The sequence below is a fragment of the Venturia canescens genome, chromosome 9 (genome assembly GCF_019457755.1).
Source record: "Venturia canescens isolate UGA chromosome 9, ASM1945775v1, whole genome shotgun sequence".
Lineage (NCBI taxonomy): Eukaryota > Metazoa > Arthropoda > Insecta > Hymenoptera > Ichneumonidae > Venturia > Venturia canescens.
Window position 1 is genome coordinate 9243332 of NC_057429.1, and position 19793 is coordinate 9263124.

Sequence of the window (19793 nt, forward strand, 5' to 3'; positions counted from 1 at the left end):
GCAGGCAGGCGCACAGACGACAGCAGCATTGACAGCGCTCCTCGTGGTCGAAAGGTACATTACCTGTCATCGATATGAGAAAAAAAAGCAACTATCAAGATGGCTGCTATTAAATTCGGTTCCCATATCAAGGAATTGAGGATTTTATTGTGTCAGACGTCAAAATCCAGCCAGGGAGTTAGGTAATTCAAAGTAGAACTATGGAATATAGATTTTTTATTTATTTTCTTACTAAACAACGCGACGTTGTAAAACAACAACATAGATTTCGAGGTTATCATGGAAAAACTTCAAAATATGCATAATCGTAATTTTCTGTTTTGTTTTTTTCAGAGATTTCGTTGAACAACAGTATGTCCCTTTAAAATTGAATAATCCAAAGTTTCCAGTATTGATTAGAGAATGTTCGGCCATCGAACCGAAACTTTATGCGAGATATGGTATGTATATTACATCACAAGTAGCAGACGATTGTTTTAGACACAGATTATAAATTTTCGTTAGTTTTTGAACTTTAATAAAATCACAGTTATTACTTTGTCTGTTCAGATTTTAGATACTCCCCAAAATGATTTTGTGCAATCATATAGAAATGTACAATGTTCAAAATTAATAGTTGCATTTTTTTTGTATATAAAATACGTCCCTGTAGAAGTAGCATTTTCATGGATTCCAATGCGACTACCTTTTGAAATAATTGAAATTTTTTAATGGTTTTCTCTGTAAATTTTAAACTTTGAAGTTGAACCGAATGAATTTCATGACTCAATCTCATTGTTCCAGAATTTGGGAAAGAAACTTGTGTGCCCTTGGCTAATTTGAAGTCTGAGGATATTCTAGGAAAAATTCAACAGCTTGCTTCATCAAAACCATAAGTTGAAAGAATTACCAGTTTCACTTAGCTGGCTATTGTTACGTATGTTTATTGAATTAGTGTTTTAAAGAGAATAATTAAAATAAAATTATGGGTAGAAAAAAAAAGGATCGGCTAGCTGTTTTTTGACCTTTTTATTTGATCACATTTTCCTGGAATACTCAATTTTTATACCATACATTTGTCTTATCGCTGCCATTTGATAGGTAGTTTCGGTAGAATAGTACAACTTTTTAGAACTATTTATCAAAATATAGGGATAATCATTTGTTGAACAAAAAATTTGAATAGTTACGGTTGCACTTTTTCGTATATATCTCTTTGTTGTGAGGCACCGAACTGTATACATGCTGCTCGCAGCATTTTTCTCTTTTGTTTTAATCTTTCTCTTAGTATTTTTGTTTCTTATTATAATAAATCATTTGAAGGAAGCTAATTCTAAAAGGCTGGTAGGCCAAATTTCTCAGGTTCAAATTGCTCAAGGCTCTTCAGGACTAGAGTTGCTTTTTCTGTTAAATTTTTTGGTAGATTCTCATCCGGTACCATGACTACTTGCATTCCTGCATTGACAGCGGCTTGAACCCCGTTCGGAGCATCCTCGAAGACCAGACACTGAAAAAAACAGTATAAAAAAAGAGGAACCACTTTTTTAAAAAATAGTTCCCTCCTTTTTCGTATTTATTAATCAAACAATTTAGCATTTTTTGTAATAACGAACCGTTGATGGATCTGGATTATCGGGAAAACGTTTAGCTGCTACCAAGAATATATCAGGACTCGGTTTTCCTTTTTTCACTTCTGGATCAGAGCCGCCGAGCACACGATGATGGAACAGTGCAAAAACGTCCTTTGATTTTTGAGTTTTCAGTTCGTAGCTCTTTTCGGTTGAGCTTGTTGCTAGTGCGATCGGTATATTGTTATTTTTCAGATGTCGTAAGAGTCGTTCTGCCCCTATAATTCGAGAATTCAATGCATAACGATCATCGTCGCTCAGTTCTTAACACTTTACCTTGATCTAACTTTTTATCACATCAATATTAAACATCGACGAGTGCTATCGATAATGCGATGTTAGTGCACAATTTAGGATGATTTCAATGAGTTATGAAGAACAAATCTCGTATAATAATGAAATGAAATCAATTAATTAAATTAACCACACCAATGAAGAAAACTCAGTCGATTTTCTACGATAATCGTTAATTCTGGTAACCCAAACTACGATCGGATTCGAAAAGGAGTAAAATTGAATGTTGCATTAACACTCATTTTATTGTAATTTTCACCATTTTTCATCGACTTGGATCCGAACAAATTTCATTTTGCCGCTCGTATATCTGAACCCCACACTGGACAAACCACTCAACATTTATATGCAATTTTTTTCCTTTTAGAAATTAGTCCCTAACTTATCACCGATATGATAATTATTGAAATGTAATTAAACGATCACTTGACGGGATTCGAGCTTATGAATCACACAGAAAATAATCGCGATCAATTATTGAATCATTAACAACTATTCACGTTCCATTGTTAGAACCACTCTTATCCAAGGCCACTCGTTATTTTCCATCCATCGCTTATTGCTTCTAATTTATAATTCCAACAAATATATTTGTCCAAATTCACATTTTTCTTAACATTTCAAATTGAGATATTTGTAATTCCAGTGATAAGTTTAAAATGCTTTGGTTAACAAAACACTTGAATTTCATTTGACACCAATTACTAAAATGAAAAAGCTGTCAGGAGCTGTTGACCAGCTTCAATTTTTAATATGTTCAACACTCAACTCTCATTATTGTCATATGAATTCATAATAATATGAATTCACATAAAATTATTCAAAAATAATTATTGAAGAATTCAAAGCTCATTTGACAATACGTACCAGAATGTACACGCAAAACATGGCTGCGAAAACTAACCTTCTTTTAATCCATGAAATAAAGAGTATTTTTATTCATGTGTACAGATAATGTAGATGTACAGTATCTAGCATTTGAAGCACAATTTCATTTTAAATCTAATTCTAATTCAATGGAGCTGTGAGGGTTTCCGAACGATTCAGAAATGGAGGTAAAAAATGGTGACATTTTTTGGATAAAAACATAATTGCAATATTTCATGTTTCCATAATTTGAGCACAATGTAACGTGTTGCTTTCATTTAGAAACTTCCCACCTCAAATGTCCAATTTGGGAGCAGATAACAGAAATAAAAATAAATTTCATTGTATTCACACATTGCAATTTTTGACGTTATGATTTTTTCACTATTGCTCAGTGCATGGATTGCGAATTGGCAACAAAATTATTGTGCTCCAAACACTGGATACTGTAAGATCAATATGGTGAATAAAAACAATGATAACAGTGTGAAAAACTACATGAGCCTTTGGGTGCAAGTTTATCCTGCTATGAATTCGTTTAGTCCTTTCAACCAAACCAAATAAAGAGGAAGAGAAATGAAATGAAATGAAAAAAAAAATCATTTCCACGAGTGTTTGATGCAATGGAAGGCGAATATATGTTTTCTATGTTTAAATTGCACTCTAACGTAAAACCGATAAAAAGCTCAACGATATACATAACAAGGAGGAAATTTTGATTGCTTTGCTGTTTAGTTTGTTATCTCGACCTGGCATGTATTTAACATCAGTGAACATTTCGAGCTGCATTTGATGATACTGCTCTTGAAATTCTTCAGTGGACAAGGGTAGCTTATAGTGATTAATAATAAGTTCGGCGCCTACAAGCTCCGGACGTCCAAGAACTTGATAAGCCAAATCGCCGCCATATGAATGCCCGTATTTTGACACTATTTTTTGATATATTCGTTTGTAAACGCTCTCAGTATCTGTTGGAAAATAGAAAGGAAAAAGAAAATTTTAAAAACATTGCCTCGGCAGGTTACCTGGAAGAAGTGAAGCCTGAGGAAATATTTCGTTGTATATTGGCAAAAGTTGTTCAGTCAATTCCTGCGGCTGCATTGGCAAATCTAAAGCTTTCACTATGGCAACAGCACTTTCGTGAGATTGTAGCCCCATCGTTTGTCCTTTTATTTCCCACGTAAAAGTCTTGCCATACTTATTAGCGACACGATTATAAGCCATTGTGTAAAGTCGTTCCGTATCTGTTAACAACGCTCATCGAATTTACGTTGTACACAATTTTTCCATAATTCATTTCACCATTGAAACTTTTTCGTTTTCATCCCAAAATCCTTTCAATAATTCCATAATCTTTCAATAATTTAATAATTCCTTCCAATAATTACCTTTTTTACATATTTTTTGATGGCTTAAATGCAGGTTTGTTTTTATTTAAAGGATATTATCAAGACGTTTTAACAAATATAATTTTATTGTCATGTTGCATCATCTTAATATTGAATTGGAAAGATAAAATCAATTTCAAATCCATGCAATCAAAACGGTGGTTACGTAAAAATTCAATTCAGATTCAAAGCGTTTGTCATCAAAATTGAAAAAATTAGACTTGGAACCCGTTCAAATTCGCCACGTGATGACGAAGTGACAATTGATTAAAATTTTGAAATTGGTTTTCGTTTTATCAAAAGATGCACCGAAAATTTTTTAATCATAGATTTTTTGTTGAAGTTAAAAAAATTATCTCATAATTATAAAATCATAGGCCGTATCCTTCTATGACAATGTCATGCAACGAAATTACATCATACAGATATTGAATTTATTCGCGAAGGTCAAAAGGTATAGTAGTACCCTATAGTAATGGCTCGACAATTGAATATCGTATATCTTACCCAACAGCAGACCATCCATATCGAAAATGCAGTGTGTCACCTTTTTATATGTTGAACTCGACATTTTTGTTAACGGGGAAATTTAGAGGTTAGTAGTTTTTAAGAAAATCGTCAAAGTGTCACTGCTACTGCGACCGGTTTAATGACTCTGAAGGAATGAAAATCCTCGTCGAACGAACTTTTCGAACAGACCCCCTGTGGGACCGACGGACGACTCTGATGACAGCTCGTGCTCGTGGGAAACTCAAAATTGTTCTCATTCGAACGATCTTTCCTTCAAGGCTGATTTTCAATGCGGCAGTTGCGTCGTCGGCTGTTGGAAAACGCTATATGGCTCAACTGGAAATATTTCGAACATTTTTCAAATATTTTCCGAAGACATTCGAAACGATTTAGGTATAAAATTTCAGATGACAAAAAAAAATTGTAAAGTAGTCGCTCTTCAAATTTTCTCGAGTATTTTGTGCCACAAACCAAAATCACTTTTATTTTGAAAGTTGAATTTTTCTCGCGACACAATGTTGAGAAAGTTGCAAGTTTAGTGGTTATTTAACCGTTAACCTCGCTATGAAGCGTGCAATTTATTTGACAAATTCCCATGACGACACTAGCTGTCAAAATAACTTTCCAAGTGTAACAAACAAAAAAAGGCTTGTGTTTGAGAGTCTAGAGATCACATTAGTCACTATAATAATAACTGTATCGTCTATATTGGGTGGCTCAGCTGTGGATAACGTTTATCGTAATATAATATGGTCATATGATGCTATATCGTGCATATAGTATAACCAGTTCGTGATCATGTGTGTGCGTCGTAATTTTCTCGCAGTATGCTCTCCAAATTGACAACTATCGTGAAGCATAAACAAATAAAATTTTCCTTTGTTTATCGAGCTACGAATGATCAAGCGATTGTCATTTGAGTTACGAACGTGAAGTACCACAATCGCGAAAACGTAGTGTGCGTGGTGTGCGTTTGTGTGTGTCAACGTGTAAATAGCGATTGTTGTCGAAACCGTTTCGAAATTCGAGAAACATGGTGAGTTTAATGATAAGAAATGTTTTTTCCCTATAAGATTGTCATTATCTTTAAACTTGAAGTAATTATTTTGTATTTTCTGATTCTGGGATTTGAAATGTTTGTTTTCCAAAGAGGCTGTTTTACGTTTTTTTAGGATGATGATGATCAATATCAGGCAGGTTACAATGTGGGATCATTCCCTCAAGACTTTGGTTACACACCTTTCGATGGCGAAGGAGATGGATCCGCTGCTTTGCTTGCTGGGGAACAGAAGCCTAGAATTCTTCTAATGGGCTTAAGAAGGTACCCCTGGACAATAATGATGCCAATCATCAATTACCAATGATTTTCCTCTTCATTATCAACAGCAAAATTCAGCATATTTATTGTTTACAACTCTTGTCACAGCTTCTTTTCTAATTCAGCTCATTCGTTCAAAAAATAAAATTTACCTAACGATATATTGAAAATAAAATTGAAATTTGCTACAGAATATGACCAATTTCAATCGAATGATACCAACTGTGATATCATTTGAAGTATGTCCTAATACAAGTGGATTTTGTATTTACATTTAATGAAGAATATAATGAAAATATGCTGCTAATCATTTTCATTAGAATTTGTAATGACAATTCATAACAAAACTGGATAGTAGAAATTTTTCATTTCAACCCTTTAAGGTGCTGTAGAAAAAATTCCAAAGAATTGACGGACTCGAATCTTGTATAAGTAATGGTTTATATTTCAGGAGCGGTAAATCATCGATCCAAAAAGTAGTTTTTCACAAAATGTCACCAAACGAAACGCTCTTCCTGGAAAGTACTAACAAGATCATTAAAGACGACATCAGCAATTCCAGTTTTGTCCAATTCCAAATATGGGATTTTCCAGGACAAATAGATTTTTTTGATCCAACTTTTGACAGCGACATGATTTTTGGTGGTTGCGGAGCTCTTGTTTTTGTCATTGATGCCCAGGATGATTATATGGAAGCTTTGAATAAACTTCATCTCACAGTTACCAAAGCTTACAAAGTTAATCAGGCCATCAAGTTTGAAGTTTTTATTCACAAAGTTGATGGATTGTCGGATGATTACAAAATGGAAACTCAGAGAGATATCCACACGAGAGCAAATGACGATTTAGGAGATTCTGGTATATTTATCATTTATCAGATAAAATGCTATTTTTCAATGCAAGTATTTGAATGCAACATTAGAAATTTTTCATAATGGCTTTTATTTTGCTCAGGTTACGATCAAATTCATTTGAGCTTCCATCTCACGTCCATCTACGATCACAGCATTTTCGAAGCTTTCAGTAAAGTTGTTCAGAAGTTGATACCACAATTGCCAACGTTGGAAAACCTTCTGAATATTCTCATATCGGTAAGAATTTGTCGCGAACACAAATATCTGCTCTGACCTATTAAATTCAACACAAATTTAGCATCCGATATTGTGGGAAAACCGTTTGAATTTTGTGTTTGATATGAGTGAACTGTTCGTTTTATTTATTTTTTGGCAGAATTCAGCGATCGAGAAAGCCTTTTTGTTTGATGTCGTTTCGAAGATATACATTGCGACTGACAGTTCACCGGTTGATATGCAAAGTTACGAACTCTGTTGTGACATGATCGACGTCGTTATCGATGTTTCCTGCATCTATGGGTAATTATCCAAAACAGATCCAAAACAGAAGTTCCAACCTAAAATAAAACACTGTAAGAAATTAATAATTACGATGCATTCAAAACTGACGTTTAGACTCCGAGAAGATTTGGAAGCCGCTGCATTTGATAATCAGAGCTCGAGTCTTATAAAACTTAACAACGGTACGATACTTTACTTACGCGAAGTCAATAAATTTTTGGCCCTTGTGTGCATCCTCCGTGAGGATAATTTCGACAGACAAGGTGAGTCGAAGTGTGTTAACGAATCGAATATTGAATGTTAGAGCTCGAATTCTAATCGATAATCGTTTATTTTACAGGAGTGATCGATTACAATTTTCTCTGCTTTCGTAAAGCGATACAGCAAGTCTTCGAATTACGAAACAAAGCACTAGCAGCCGCCAGCGCGAACAATCATTCATCCTCGCCGGCGAGCGTAAATGATACAACGACTGTGCCGGCGAATCAAGCCGGTACGATTGGTCAAAATGGAACTGTAGTTCTTGCCCAGAGTTAATCAATGCCCTGAGCGAAATTAGAAGTTTCAACGGAAATACTTTATTCTTTGTATATTTTGTACAACCCCCGTTGCATTTACAGCTATTGGGATCGTTAACCTTTAGAAGAGAAGAACAAACTTTGAGAAAGAAAAACATTTGAACTCGGTGCCATCTCCAAATAAAAATAAATGTGTGTAATCGACGAATAAGAAGCTTTTGTAAAGAAGGAAGCAATTTTTTCCGCTAATCAATAAGTGTATATATGAACCGGTAATTACGAGCTTCAAAATTATTCATTACGAAAAGATTCTAAGACTTGGGGAAGCAGCAAGAGCTTCAAAATAATATTTCTTCTTCAGCAAGTAATTTCTGAAAAAAAATGAAATTTGTATATTCACTTGAAATTGAACTGCGATTAATTTGCAACGTAATTTTTTCTCTATTTGCCGTTTCATCTCCGCATTCGCGTTTTGAGTTTTTTTTTGTTTGTTTTTATAATTTTCTCCATTGTTGGTACTCCTATAGTACATTTATAAGGTAAACATGATACTAAAAGAAACAATGTTGGAACGATATTAGTACATTATTAATTTTTAAATGTCATTTGAAAATTCAATTTTACCGATTTATCGGACCATATTCGCGTTAAATCGACCATGCCATGACATCAAATTCGTCTCTCTCTTTCTCTCTGTTCTTGAAATTTCAGTTAAAATTGTCGTTTTGTCGTAAAAGAAAGAAAATGTCAAATTTAGACACGTTGCTGTAAATGGTGCACAAGCAAGTAATTATATAAAATTATATATATTCAATATTATTTCTCGCATTATTAGAACTTTGTCTGGATGATATTTGTTATCTACACGAAGTGCATATTCAATACCTTGACCTTGATAACTTGCTTAGACTCATTTGTTCTCAGACGCCGCACTATCATCGATTTCGCTTATGAATTCAGCTAGTTCGAGGCTCAGATCGTACGATAAACAGTTCAATGCAAGAAAATTTTCCTCATAATGATACCATCGTATGTAGGAAAACGTTTGATCGTACTGATTCAGTGACACATATTCGGGCAAATCGCTGTAAATTTACCATGAAAAAAAAATAATAATAAAACAATAAAAATCCGAATAATAGATGCTAAATTTTTGCAAACAAATTTTGTTAACTTTCAAAATGTATTATAAATGAGAAAGGAGGATAAGTCGAAGAAAAAGTATCAATTAGAATCGATATTTGATTGTACATTACTTTGTTTATCTTCTTTTTTTTTCAACAATTCAATAGACGCTAGTAAAAATAAATGATTGACATGCAAAATAAAATCGTTGCGAATAAACTCTATTTTTCTTTAAAACAATTATGACAAATTTTTCATATACACGACTCAATTAAAAATTACCAGAAACACGTGTAGGGTTCCAAAATTTTGAATGAAAAAAGAACCAAATTTTTCAATAGCTATCATTTTTACAATCAATTTTCAATAGTCAACATCGATTATTCGGGCATGAAAAAATTCATGAACTCTAATATTATTTGTTTCTCGTGAATTTCCAAAAATTTCGACAAAAACAGTCGTTCAACGTTAGAAAATGATTGATGCTTGAGGGATTATAAGGGTTCGATGTTCCTACCCATAGTCGAACCAGCAATTACTTCTTTTCTGTACGAGGTCCGGAACGGGAATGGGAATTCCGGAGGGAGGTAGGCTCTGATGTGCGACTTCGGCGAGAAGGTCGCGACTCAAATCGGTAATGAAATTCTCGTTAATTTTTTCGTGATTATCGCTAAACTCACTATCGCCGTGAGCAGCCGGTGTCAGTTGGTCTGGAAAATCATCGGGAAAGGAAGGAGAGAACGTGAACAAATAGCGAATCGCGGTGATTTGATAAAAACGATTTATTCATTAACATTGTAAGAGTTTTATGACTTAATTATTTATTAATGATTTTTAATCCTACGAGAGAAGCAATATTTTTCGGAAATTGTTATCTCTCTCCCTCTTGAATATTATTTTTTTACACGAATCATGTATTATTTACAAATATGTTATTAATCGATGAGAGTTAGGTGCACGGCATACTGCAGTTAAAAGCGGATCTCAAGCCAGTCACTGTAAAGAAAAAAAAGAAAAAAAAGGGCGTGTTTTTGCAATGCTCTAGATATTATATTGCACATCATGCGTTTTTTTTACATTACTTCAATTCTGTGCACTATTTTTTTTGTTCTTCGATAACTCCGTTATTTCGAATAGCTGATGCAACCCGATTATTGTGAAATAATTCTGTATATAAATCATTTTCATTGGATCATTCAATATTCAAATTATTTGCTTCTCCCATTCTCAACGGAATTCGAATTAATTGTCATTGCTACGTCATGCGATTTGAATACATTAATATAATTTGAAGAAGAAACAATCTTCGAGATTCTTTTCAATGTAATCCTCTTTCAAAAAGTCAAATTATTTCTCAATAGAAATAAATTATAATTCATTCGATATACGATAAATTATAAAAAGAAAAAGTTCATCGAGATCTTGGTTTTGCATTAAGTCATAGAGTTAAAAGGGAAGCAGAGAAATTGTACTGCGTTCTTAGTACTGTTATCTTTTATGGCCGCAATTGAAAATCAAGTGAAAGGGGATGACGTACAATCGGGATTTATGCGGGAGTGAATCAAATGATTGAATAATTATTCCGATCAAGTACCAAAAGTAGGTACATTGGATTGAAATATGTCGCGTAAATTCATAATCGTCACCGTAATCTCCGACTTACAGTAATCCGCGTCCTTATTTTGTACAGCGTTGTGCAGAGCCAGTGCAATGTAACTGTGATACTTCGTATAACTTTTTTCCATAAGATCGAGATCCTTTGCTACCAGAAGTGACGCACCGCGTTTCCATCTATCCCGTACGTGGACGCACATACTCAGCAGCTAAATCCATAAAAATAGGAATATAGAAACACTCAACTTGAATTTTATGAATCTGTCGATTTTCAATCAAATTTCGAATCTTGATTTGTACTAGGATCAATGGAGCTGTGGCGTTTCTCTTTTATATTCGTCGAACATGCTTACGTCAGAGCCGACAAGCTTGGTAATAAACTTTTCAAGGATATGTATGAAAATAATTATTTTTGATGAAAATACGAAAGGAATACGTACGTTGTGAATTGTTGCCATCAAACTCTCAAATTCGCTGGTTTGCAGACAATGTTCATGGACCTGTTCCAAATACTCGTTGTGTGCTGGAATATTTTCCCAAGTAGCAAGAACAGTGAATCGTTTTATTTCAATATTTTTATTTGATGTATGAAATTTACCTGTTATAATTGTATCTAAACTATCAGCATGGGCCAAAACTTTTTCGAGAGCGATACCGAAACTTTGTAACACTTGACCAGCTAAATACGCGTGAATAGAACCAATTGCGTGCATGAGCCAAAACCTCAAGCTCTCAAGTCTTCTCGCATAAAAATGTTGTATCTTATCCTCCATCGCCGTCGAGTCTTTTTCCTCGAGATCCCAAAATCGCAAATTGTTCAGCGTCCACAACGCCCATTTCAATTTTAATTGAAAGCGGAATACCGCGTTGTATTTCGAGAAAGAATCTTCATTCAGAATCATATTGATCGGCCAACCAATCGAGTAATTGAGAGTTATGCGATCGGCTGCTTGCAAAACTTGATGAGTTCGAATTCCCTCGACATTAATGGACCAGCGGGCACTCGAATCCGGCCATTCTTGTGACAATACTTCTTGAAGAATGCACGTTAAGGAATATGCATTATTCCACGTTGACGACGTTTCGATCTACGAACAATTTTGTTCTAATTAGCTTCGAAAATGTTTGTTTTTTTTTCATGTGCTCATTCTCTTCGATTGCTCTTGCCGATTTCTTCAATTCGGATGGCAAATTATTAGCGAATGCGATATTTACCTCTTTGAACATGAGATTATAAAACTGCGTCATTATGTGACCTCGTTCCATCATGTAAACCGATCTCATGAGTTTCAGTTGAGCCTCGAGTTTGTACTCCTTGACTAGAATATCTTTGACCAATTTGCTAGCGCAGTTGTAACGCTGTTCGAGAACTTTTTCCAGAGTATTTTCAAAGACTTTTCGAAAAGGTAAAACGGCTGTTGGTGAAATCGTTTCGAGTGTCTGAAAAATATTTCTGCCCCATCCGATGGTGCGAACTTCATTTTGATCTTGAGCATCGACAGTGTCGTTCTGGGGATACAATTCGGTGGGTAAATAATTTTCAAACGCTTTCATCAAAAATGGGTTGTCCATTTTCAATATTTGTTGATTTATGTTGTCGTCGATGTCGACGTCGATTCTCTGTATTTTCTGTATCGACGCTTTCGCTTCGAACGGTGTAATAAGCGCGTCTGTCGTGTCCAAGGAATCCGGAATATTGTATTTTGAGAATTCTCGCGTTATCTCGTTCAGGAACTCGTCATTTAACGATATTCTCGGAGCTAAAATGGATGTTAAGCACGTAAGTATGGATCGCGAAAATAAAAGTTTAGTTTCCAATTTTTCTCTCATACATAACTCACAATCACGTTCAGCATTCATTTTCCACATGTCCGCCATGCGATCCAGTGTAACAAGCAAGTCGATGCTTCGTCCCATGTGTTTAACTTTACGACACAAAAGAATTATGACCGGATCAACTGAGCAATCGTCCTGCAACTCGCGTATCGCGAAGCTTTCACCTTTTTCGTAATTTTCTGTCGTATCTATAGGTCCTGATATACCGAATTGATAAGTTATGTCTGCCGTTCTGTGAAACCCCATGTGGAAACAATCAAAAAACGGGGCAAGAAGATTGCAAAGTTGACTCCAAATTGAAGAAAAAAAAAGTTTACCTTGCTATGAAAAACTCTGATCTCCAATCCTCGAGTCTACCCTCGCTGAGCCAAGTTGCTATGATGTTCAAATAAACTGTTAAACTCGACAAATAAAGACTGGCGCAGAGATTCGTTCGTTCTCGACTACTGGAATTTTGCACCTGTCGATAAAGTCCAGATAGCAATTTCGTAGTGCATTTCCAGTTCGGTGACTCTTTCCAATCGGTTATTACCAATTTGTGGATTTCGTAGATCATTTTTACACTTTTCATGTACTTTTCCAAGTCTTGCGACAATGTGAGGAATGTGTGGCAGTCGTCTGTGCATTAAAATACCAAAAAACGTTTTATTCTTGTCATTTGATCAACTTTACCCGATATGTTTCAATCAAATTAATGTATTTATTATAAAACATTAATTTCAATCAATTTCACAGTAACTAATAATGTCCCGATGAATTTTTAAGTTGTGAAAATTATACTAATATATCTAGAGTTAATAATTTTTACCCTGTTTCATGATTTTCCTTTCAATTTCTAGTAGCTGCAATCTTATTTCGACAAGATATTCTGAAACGGCCGCATTGTATTCCTCGTACGTGAGCGGAGGCAGTTTATCGGAGCTCGATACATCGTATCGTTGATACAATTCTTTTCCGAACTGATCAATCTCGTTAATCATTCTGTAGTAATCACAGTACTGCGAGAGAATACTGCTGAAAGCGTTCTAGAACAAAAAAAACAGAAATCTCAAAGTTGTAATATAGTTGAAATTCGTGCTAATAAATAGATAATGGAGTGCACTCACCGGTGTCAGACTTGGTATTGAAATATTTTTGCAAACATGGAAATTCATTTCAGGATTTTGTTGGAAAACTACCATTTGCGATGGCACATGGAACATCCAAAGAATTTCTCTGCTAGCCTGGTATTCTGTTAGAGTACCCGTGAATTCTGTACTGAAATTACTCCTGTTCCTGTTCCGATAATGAGTCATAAGTTTTCAAAATTTCATTTAATATCAATACGAGTTGATGCGAAATTACATGAAAAATTCGATTAAAGTTGAATTGGCTTTTTTTGCATTTAATGATTTAATAACGCTCAAATGTTTTAATTTTTTTGATATTGTTACCACAAATCACAAAGGTGAGCAGGTAAAAATTGACTGTCCGTATCGGCACAGTGCCATGGCAATTCCTTCCACCATGTGTTTTGTACATTTTTATCGAGCCATTTTCGAGAGTTCACTCTGTTTGCTATACACGTTGACAGTTTGTCCAAGCTACTTTGCGTTTTTTTCACAGGCAACAGGCTCGTGAAAGATCCTGTATCCGTTGATACTTTTTCCTCTTCGGTTGCCTCTGGTAATTCTTCATCCTCTCGGTCCGACCATTCCTGCGATCAAAGAGTTTCAAATATAAAGTAAGATTCGTTTCCATGGTATTTAGAAAATGTATGAAAATACATTCCAAGAGAATTTTGTGATAGTAAAATTCATAAGGATTCAGGAAAAACTTTGTGAGTGATGATAGAACTCAGCATCCGCCAATCAATTGGATAGCCAGGTAAGAGATATTTGGAAAATTCAGAAAGACTTTTACCAAAGTTATCACACTTTTGGTTCACGGTTTTATTTTGTTTTAGGAGTTTATAAAAACTTGAACTTACGCTCTCACTACTGCTGTCATAATTGTCGAAAAATTCAGTCTGACCTTCCTTCAGATACTGACCCCAGTCAATTTCCTCAGGGACTTCAATTTCCTTTGCAAGAGTTAAGTTCAAACATGGATCGCCTTTTGATGCTTTCAGACAATTTAAATTTGACTTGTTTGTCTCATTTGATAAATTCAACAACAAACATAATAACGACCATTGCAAGTCGTACTGAGGATGTGCCTCAAAGTCAAAACTCGTTAGAAATGAATCAACGAGTTGGTTGAACTTTTCAGCTACTTTGTATTTTCCATGGATAGACAATTTCTTACTGACATCATCAAGATTTCGTTTTGTCTCTTGCCCGTTGACAGAAAGGTATCGATGATGTTTGATATTTGACAGGACGAATCGTTCGCATACACGAAAACCCTCGTCCGATTCCTTCGTTGGTGGAAAACAAATAAAAATTCAGTATCAAAATTTATTTGTTCCTACTTGGGATTGTTACTCGTGCGTAATTCTTTAGCCTCTACGAACCTCAAAACCGGTGATATTTGTAATGAGTAGTTTTAAGTCCTTATGGATATCGCCCAAAATTTTCGTAGCCATACTTTTCTTTAACAAATTTTAAACATCACGCTAGAAATCCTATAAATAAACTGCGATAATACAAATTGAAAAAATTATAGGCACTCTTACAAAAAAAAGCCTATCAATGCAAATCACCGCTCGCTGTTGTGTCCAATCTCTGTTATGCTATATTATTAACGAATTTAGACGTTAAACCTCGTTGTTTTTATCCAAACATCAGCCAACAAAACATACTACCACAACTCCATGATTTTTCTTTACTACCAATTTTCATTTTATGATATACCTATATTATATAGCCATCACTTTGGTAGTGGTAGATTTGGACAGGATATAGTGTTTTTTTTATTTGTATGCGTTTTTCGGTTGCAAGAGTGGAGCATGTGACGGTAACTGAAAGGTAGATATAAACGTTTTTTTTTCTTTCGTGCTTGCATATGATATATTTCAGAAAAACGGATTATGACTATGTTTACACGGCGCTTTTATTCCGGTTTAGTTATATCAATATGGATATACACAAAGCATGTCTATCAATATATATATATATATAAATATGACCGTCTGTACATACAAACCGGAATAAGAAAGCCGTGTAAACGTAGTCGCAAATTTTACGCGTTATTCTCTCTCAGATAACCAACGCGTACTGCTACAATATTAATAAAATATATGAAAAAGTATGCGAACTGGTGCTGCGCCTGCTGTAGTGAAATCTGCCTGTAATTATATATACATTAGGCCTGATCGCGCTGGCTGATATTCGATGATGTTATTAAAAAAATACCCTAGATTTCTATGCCGGCAGAACAACTGGTGGCGGCTCAGCAGCGCGAATTAATATATATTGAAGCATATTGAAGAATAAAAAGCAATAGAGCACGTGCTCTACCACATTGAATTGAATAAAACCAGCAATATAATTTTTAATATAAACTTGTTATTTATTACGTATGATTTATTGATTTACGACTTGACGAATGCGTTTGATTTATTAAATGAATTGCATATACCAATTTACAATGAGAAAGAGTTTGTAGTCACGTGCGTACATAGACAGTAGTGGCCGTGTATGGTCGGTTGGTTCGATGATTACGCGCGTCATGTGTGTGTGTGTGTGTGTGTGTGTGCCGTCTGTGGTGTGGCAGGCCAGGCAGGCACATCAATTTGACGCGGTGCGCGCTACCCGCGCTACAGTGTCAGCCCATATGTGGAACTAAACTACTACATTTTCTAATTTCTGTGTCAGAACTGCCAGAAGCTAACACGGGCCCTGTGCTGTTTCATGTACTTCTAATTTTTCTGACTTTGATATGGGTTGCAACGGCAATAGTGCGTACAATATGAATGACGGTGATTCTATTTACGGGACGACTCTGTCCCAGGAGTCGATGAAAGTTATTGCCGAGAGTATTGGTGTTGGTAATTTGCCGGACGAGGCTGCCAAGGATCTTGCCGAAGATGTGAGTTACAGACTCAAGGAAATTATACAGGTTTGTTTGCTATTTCAAAACAATAGGTTCATTATCACCTGGGGAATCATATTTAAACTCTGTGTACAAAGTGCATACCGCTTCCTATGCAACTCTCTTGGCTCTGTATTATTTTTATGCTTATGACTTGATTGAGCATTGTGAAAGTATAGACCGACCGATGATTTTTTTGATAAAGGTGACAATTGAACCGTTCAACTCTCATTTTCTGGTATTATTTGCTACGTGCCAGAGAAAAATTACAACGGATATTCAGAAAAATGATTAAACTCCACGAGATGCTTTAACGTTTGCTTTCCAACTTGAACTACAATAAATTTAATTGTTTTTTGATATCATTAGGATGCTGCCAAATTCATGAGGCACGGGAAGCGTCAACGAATGACGACTCATGATGTCGATCACGCTCTCAAAATAAAAAATATCGAGCCTACTTACGGCTTCTTCTCGAAAGATCACATACCTTTTCGTTTTGCCTCTGGAGGCGGTAGAGAATTACACTTTGTTGAAGAGAAAGAAATTGATCTTAACGAGATGTTATCTTCGGCTGGAGGTCCGAACTGTCCCAAATTGCCACTGGATATAACTCTGAGGGCTCACTGGCTTTGCATAGACGGGGTCCAGCCGACAATTCCAGAAAATCCACCGCCAGTGTCGAAAGGTGAGTTGCAAAGAAAATCTGATTTTCCCACGTACAATGCGTGTTCTCATTTTTATATGCTCAATTGTTTTCAGATGCACAAAAATTGGAAAGCGTCGATCCCACAACAAAACTTTCAGCAAAGACCCAGAATATGGGTGTGGGCAAGCCAGGTGGCGGAGGAAAGAGTCAGAAACTTCGTAATGTTGAAACTGTTCATGTTAAACAATTGGCGACTCACGAATTGAGCGTCGAACAACAGTTGTATTATAAAGAAATAACGGAAGCATGTGTGGGAGCGGACGAAGCTCGACGAGCCGAAGCTCTGCAATCCCTCTCAGCTGATCCGGGGCTACACGAAATGCTCGCAAGAATGTGTACATTTATCGCAGAAGGGGTTCGTGTTAATGTGGTACAAAACAATCTTGCTCTTCTCATTTATCTCATGAGAATGGTCAAAGCTCTGCTGGACAATCCCAGTCTTTACTTGGAGAAATATGTGAGTTTTATTCAGATTTTTAATTACGTTTGATTAAAAAGTTCAGTATTTTTTTGTACCTTCATTGGCAGCTGTTGAAGATCGTGAAGAAGTAAATTTGATTGAACAAAATTCCGATTCCATGATAGCTTCACGAGCTCATACCTTCCGTAGCAACGTGCATAGTTTCACGACAATTGTGCATGAGACCCGAGCTCGATAACCACTGGGCTCTTCGGGATTTTGCGTCGCGACTGATGGGCCAAATATGTCGTAATTTCAACACGTCTACGAATAATGTGCAAACCAGGGTGACTCGAATGTACAGTCAAGCTCTAGCGAAAAATAGCCAAGTGAGTGTTTTTCGGATGAACAGAGGGCCGAATAAATTTTTTACCGTTACAAAACAAATTTCATCATAAATCAATCTTAAAATGTACGTATTACAATCCAATATTTAACCACAGACGCCTCCGGCTTCGCTGTATGGCGCGATCGCTGGCTTGTGCGAATTAGGACCTGAAGTTATAAAGGCTTTGGTCATACCAAAGATCAAAATCATTTCCGAACGAATGGAAGGCTCCATCGAAGGCGCAACGCTTTCGAATGCTGACAAAAACGCCGCTGGGCATATTAAAAATCTTTTACTGGTACGACCTAACACGTCTATATTCTTTTCCACCAATGAAATTTTGTCGAAATTTCAAATTCTACGAAAAAGAAAATTCAACTTCAAGAACCTCATGTATGTTCTACTATGAATTCGTCGGGATTATTACAGAAATCCGTTGCTCCGGTGATACGAACCATAAGGTCACCTCCGGATTATGTCGAGGAGTACAAACAAGAATACGGATATATTGGACCAATGCTTTGTACGGCTGTTGCTAAAGCCCGAACGCAACCAACAGCATTGGCAACGACACCATCGACCACAACGACTTTGACGACGAGTCAGCAGGCTCCGACGACCACGACTACTGCCAAAAGTATCGTTCAAGCGGGTGAGGAACGATGTGTGTCCGAAATCTGAAAATTTTTCTAAATTTTTGTTCAACTTGATCACAATTTTCGTGAACAATGATTCTCGAATGCCTCAATTTTCACAAAAATTACAGTCACGTTTTTCGTTCTTTCTTTTCATCACATTTTCTATACTCTTTGCGCGGATCAGTGTCGGTTTATATTCATGGCAACAATTTTGGTTTGTAAGATCGCCAATGCATAGTGGTTCGCGAAAATGGAAAAAATTGAGTCCAGAGTTTTGAGTCGGTTTATTGAGCGAATTTCATTGTTAATTATTAATGCTGCGAGAGCTCCGGATTTTTTTTTCACTAAAATATTCTGATTAGATAACATTGCAGTTTCAACACCGAGTCCCTCGCAGCAGCATACCGGACGTCCGATTATGCTCGGCACGGGGAGAAATCCTGCTGCGACGCCAACAGCAGGAGGACAGAAGTTCGTGATACTTCAATCTCGCTCACAAACTCCAACGGGCTCAGGAATATCAAGCAACGCAATACAACCTTCGCAAACACAGAATTTGCAGACTTCGACTAATCCCCAAGCGCAACAACAGATCAAAGTGGCTCAAACTACCGCAACTCAACAACCAAAACCGCATTTGGCGCAACAAACTATTACGACAATTCCAAAACGAGTCGTTGTTTGCGTCGCCAACAACAGTCATACCAACACCACCACCATCGTGTCTCAGGTAAAATCAGAATTTCCGATCGATTTTTTTTGAAAAATTGCGTTCACAGCTACAGTTTTTGAAGTTCATGAATTCATTTCTCGTAACATTTCATCCAATTTAATATTACGAATGTATATATAAATATATTTGAAAAGATTTAACAACAAAATTTAATTACTCGTAACGTTTTGTATTTTCTATCTTTCGCCAGGCAAATCCAACGGTGAAGCCACCGCAGAGTATATTTGTAACGCAACAGCAAAACATCGAGGGATCGCTAAGTCCGGTGGACGATCACACTTTCTATGATCTAAAATGATTATGTTAAGAAAACTAACGAAGATTAATTGTGGAAGTCGGCTTGACGAGAGCTCTCTTCCGTTCCTCCGGTATAGGTAAAGAAATTTCATATGTAAGCTTTTAAACTTGAGTATAGTACAATAAATACATTTTGTACGACATATTTTTCGATCCAACCATATGTGAGTCAACCACGAGTC

The 19793-nt window shown here is 36.0% G+C and overlaps 5 protein-coding genes across 17 annotated transcripts; 3 read left to right on the plus strand and 2 right to left on the minus strand.

Moving 5' to 3' along the window:
* Window positions 1-21: 21 nt before the first annotated feature.
* On the plus strand, window positions 22-984 carry ND-B8 (NADH dehydrogenase (ubiquinone) B8 subunit). The gene is made up of 3 exons (XM_043428110.1): window positions 22-182; window positions 334-440; window positions 784-984. Exons 1-3 carry the CDS (start codon window positions 100-102, stop codon window positions 873-875), a joined length of 282 nt encoding a protein of 93 aa, XP_043284045.1. The 5' UTR covers window positions 22-99; the 3' UTR covers window positions 876-984.
* Window positions 985-993: 9 nt separating this feature from the next.
* On the minus strand, window positions 994-4883 carry Gs1l (GS1-like). 3 transcript variants are annotated; one of them, XM_043428107.1, is made up of 4 exons: window positions 4664-4883; window positions 3518-3736; window positions 1593-1825; window positions 994-1486 (listed from the first exon to the last, which is right to left on the minus strand). In XM_043428107.1, exons 1-4 carry the CDS (start codon window positions 4725-4727, stop codon window positions 1313-1315), a joined length of 690 nt encoding a protein of 229 aa, XP_043284042.1. In that variant the 5' UTR covers window positions 4728-4883; the 3' UTR covers window positions 994-1312. The 3 variants fall into 3 exon arrangements, with proteins under 3 accessions (XP_043284042.1, XP_043284041.1, XP_043284043.1); XM_043428106.1 differs by lacking the exon at window positions 3518-3736 and adding an exon at window positions 3794-4012 and having other exon boundaries at window positions 4664-4880; XM_043428108.1 differs by lacking the exons at window positions 3518-3736; window positions 4664-4883 and adding exons at window positions 3794-4012; window positions 4157-4293.
* Window positions 4884-5051: 168 nt separating this feature from the next.
* Window positions 5052-8671, plus strand: RagC-D (Ras-related GTP binding C/D). The gene is made up of 7 exons (XM_043428089.1): window positions 5052-5702; window positions 5839-5987; window positions 6436-6842; window positions 6939-7075; window positions 7215-7357; window positions 7454-7602; window positions 7680-8671. Exons 1-7 carry the CDS (start codon window positions 5700-5702, stop codon window positions 7874-7876), a joined length of 1185 nt encoding a protein of 394 aa, XP_043284024.1. The 5' UTR covers window positions 5052-5699; the 3' UTR covers window positions 7877-8671.
* Window positions 8672-9749: 1078 nt separating this feature from the next.
* Window positions 9750-15252, minus strand: Grip128 (gamma-tubulin complex component 5). 8 transcript variants are annotated; one of them, XM_043428076.1, is made up of 12 exons: window positions 15116-15252; window positions 14927-15037; window positions 14402-14830; window positions 13866-14128; window positions 13539-13707; window positions 13241-13457; window positions 12750-13050; window positions 12429-12664; window positions 11812-12356; window positions 11195-11684; window positions 11037-11119; window positions 9750-10805 (listed from the first exon to the last, which is right to left on the minus strand). In XM_043428076.1, the coding sequence occupies exons 2-12, from the start codon at window positions 14996-14998 to the stop codon at window positions 10569-10571; spliced, it is 3042 nt and encodes a 1013-aa protein (XP_043284011.1). In that variant the 5' UTR covers window positions 14999-15037; window positions 15116-15252; the 3' UTR covers window positions 9750-10568. The 8 variants fall into 8 exon arrangements, with proteins under 8 accessions (XP_043284011.1, XP_043284012.1, XP_043284015.1 ...); XM_043428077.1 differs by having other exon boundaries at window positions 14927-15004; window positions 15089-15230; XM_043428080.1 differs by having other exon boundaries at window positions 14927-15028; window positions 15116-15228.
* Window positions 15253-15285: 33 nt separating this feature from the next.
* Window positions 15286-19754, plus strand: LOC122415708 (transcription initiation factor TFIID subunit 6-like). Of its 4 annotated transcripts, XM_043428085.1 has the most exons (9): window positions 15286-15380; window positions 16230-16473; window positions 16816-17134; window positions 17209-17612; window positions 17741-17944; window positions 18059-18241; window positions 18373-18607; window positions 18944-19311; window positions 19505-19754. In XM_043428085.1, exons 2-9 carry the CDS (start codon window positions 16294-16296, stop codon window positions 19610-19612), a joined length of 2001 nt encoding a protein of 666 aa, XP_043284020.1. In that variant the 5' UTR covers window positions 15286-15380; window positions 16230-16293; the 3' UTR covers window positions 19613-19754. The 4 variants fall into 4 exon arrangements, with proteins under 4 accessions (XP_043284020.1, XP_043284022.1, XP_043284023.1 ...); XM_043428087.1 differs by lacking the exon at window positions 15286-15380 and having other exon boundaries at window positions 16132-16473; window positions 18956-19311; XM_043428088.1 differs by lacking the exon at window positions 15286-15380 and having other exon boundaries at window positions 16133-16473; window positions 18373-18595; window positions 18956-19311.
* Window positions 19755-19793: the final 39 nt, after the last annotated feature.

Bases quoted from the DNA above. Each gene is read 5' to 3' on its own strand.
- LOC122415708 (XM_043428085.1), top strand. From the start codon at position 16,294: ATGGGTTGCAACGGCAATAGTGCGTACAATATGAATGACGGTGATTCT. The intron at 17,613-17,740 runs GTGAGTTTTATT...ATTCCATGATAG, and splicing joins GTCTTTACTTGGAGAAATAT to CTTCACGAGCTCATACCTTC. The intron at 18,242-18,372 runs GTACGACCTAAC...GGATTATTACAG, and splicing joins ATATTAAAAATCTTTTACTG to AAATCCGTTGCTCCGGTGAT.
- ND-B8 (XM_043428110.1), top strand. From the start codon at position 100: ATGGCTGCTATTAAATTCGGTTCCCATATCAAGGAATTGAGGATTTTA. The intron at 183-333 runs GTAATTCAAAGT...TGTTTTTTTCAG, and splicing joins AAATCCAGCCAGGGAGTTAG to AGATTTCGTTGAACAACAGT. The intron at 441-783 runs GTATGTATATTA...TCATTGTTCCAG, and splicing joins GAAACTTTATGCGAGATATG to AATTTGGGAAAGAAACTTGT.
- Gs1l (XM_043428107.1), bottom strand. From the start codon at position 4,727: ATGTCGAGTTCAACATATAAAAAGGTGACACACTGCATTTTCGATATG. The intron at 3,737-4,663 runs GTAAGATATACG...ATTTTCCAACAG, and splicing joins TATGGATGGTCTGCTGTTGG to ATACTGAGAGCGTTTACAAA. The intron at 1,826-3,517 runs GTCGAGATAACA...CTCGAATTATAG, and splicing joins TGATGTTAAATACATGCCAG to GGGCAGAACGACTCTTACGA.
- RagC-D (XM_043428089.1), top strand. The intron at 7,358-7,453 runs GTAATTATCCAA...ACTGACGTTTAG, and splicing joins GATGTTTCCTGCATCTATGG to ACTCCGAGAAGATTTGGAAG. The intron at 7,603-7,679 runs GTGAGTCGAAGT...TTTATTTTACAG, and splicing joins GGATAATTTCGACAGACAAG to GAGTGATCGATTACAATTTT.
- Grip128 (XM_043428076.1), bottom strand. From the start codon at position 14,998: ATGGCTACGAAAATTTTGGGCGATATCCATAAGGACTTAAAACTACTC. The intron at 11,685-11,811 runs GTAAATATCGCA...AATTGTTCGTAG, and splicing joins ATAATCTCATGTTCAAAGAG to ATCGAAACGTCGTCAACGTG. The intron at 10,806-11,036 runs GTACGTATTCCT...TTATGGATTTAG, and splicing joins TGATGGCAACAATTCACAAC to CTGCTGAGTATGTGCGTCCA.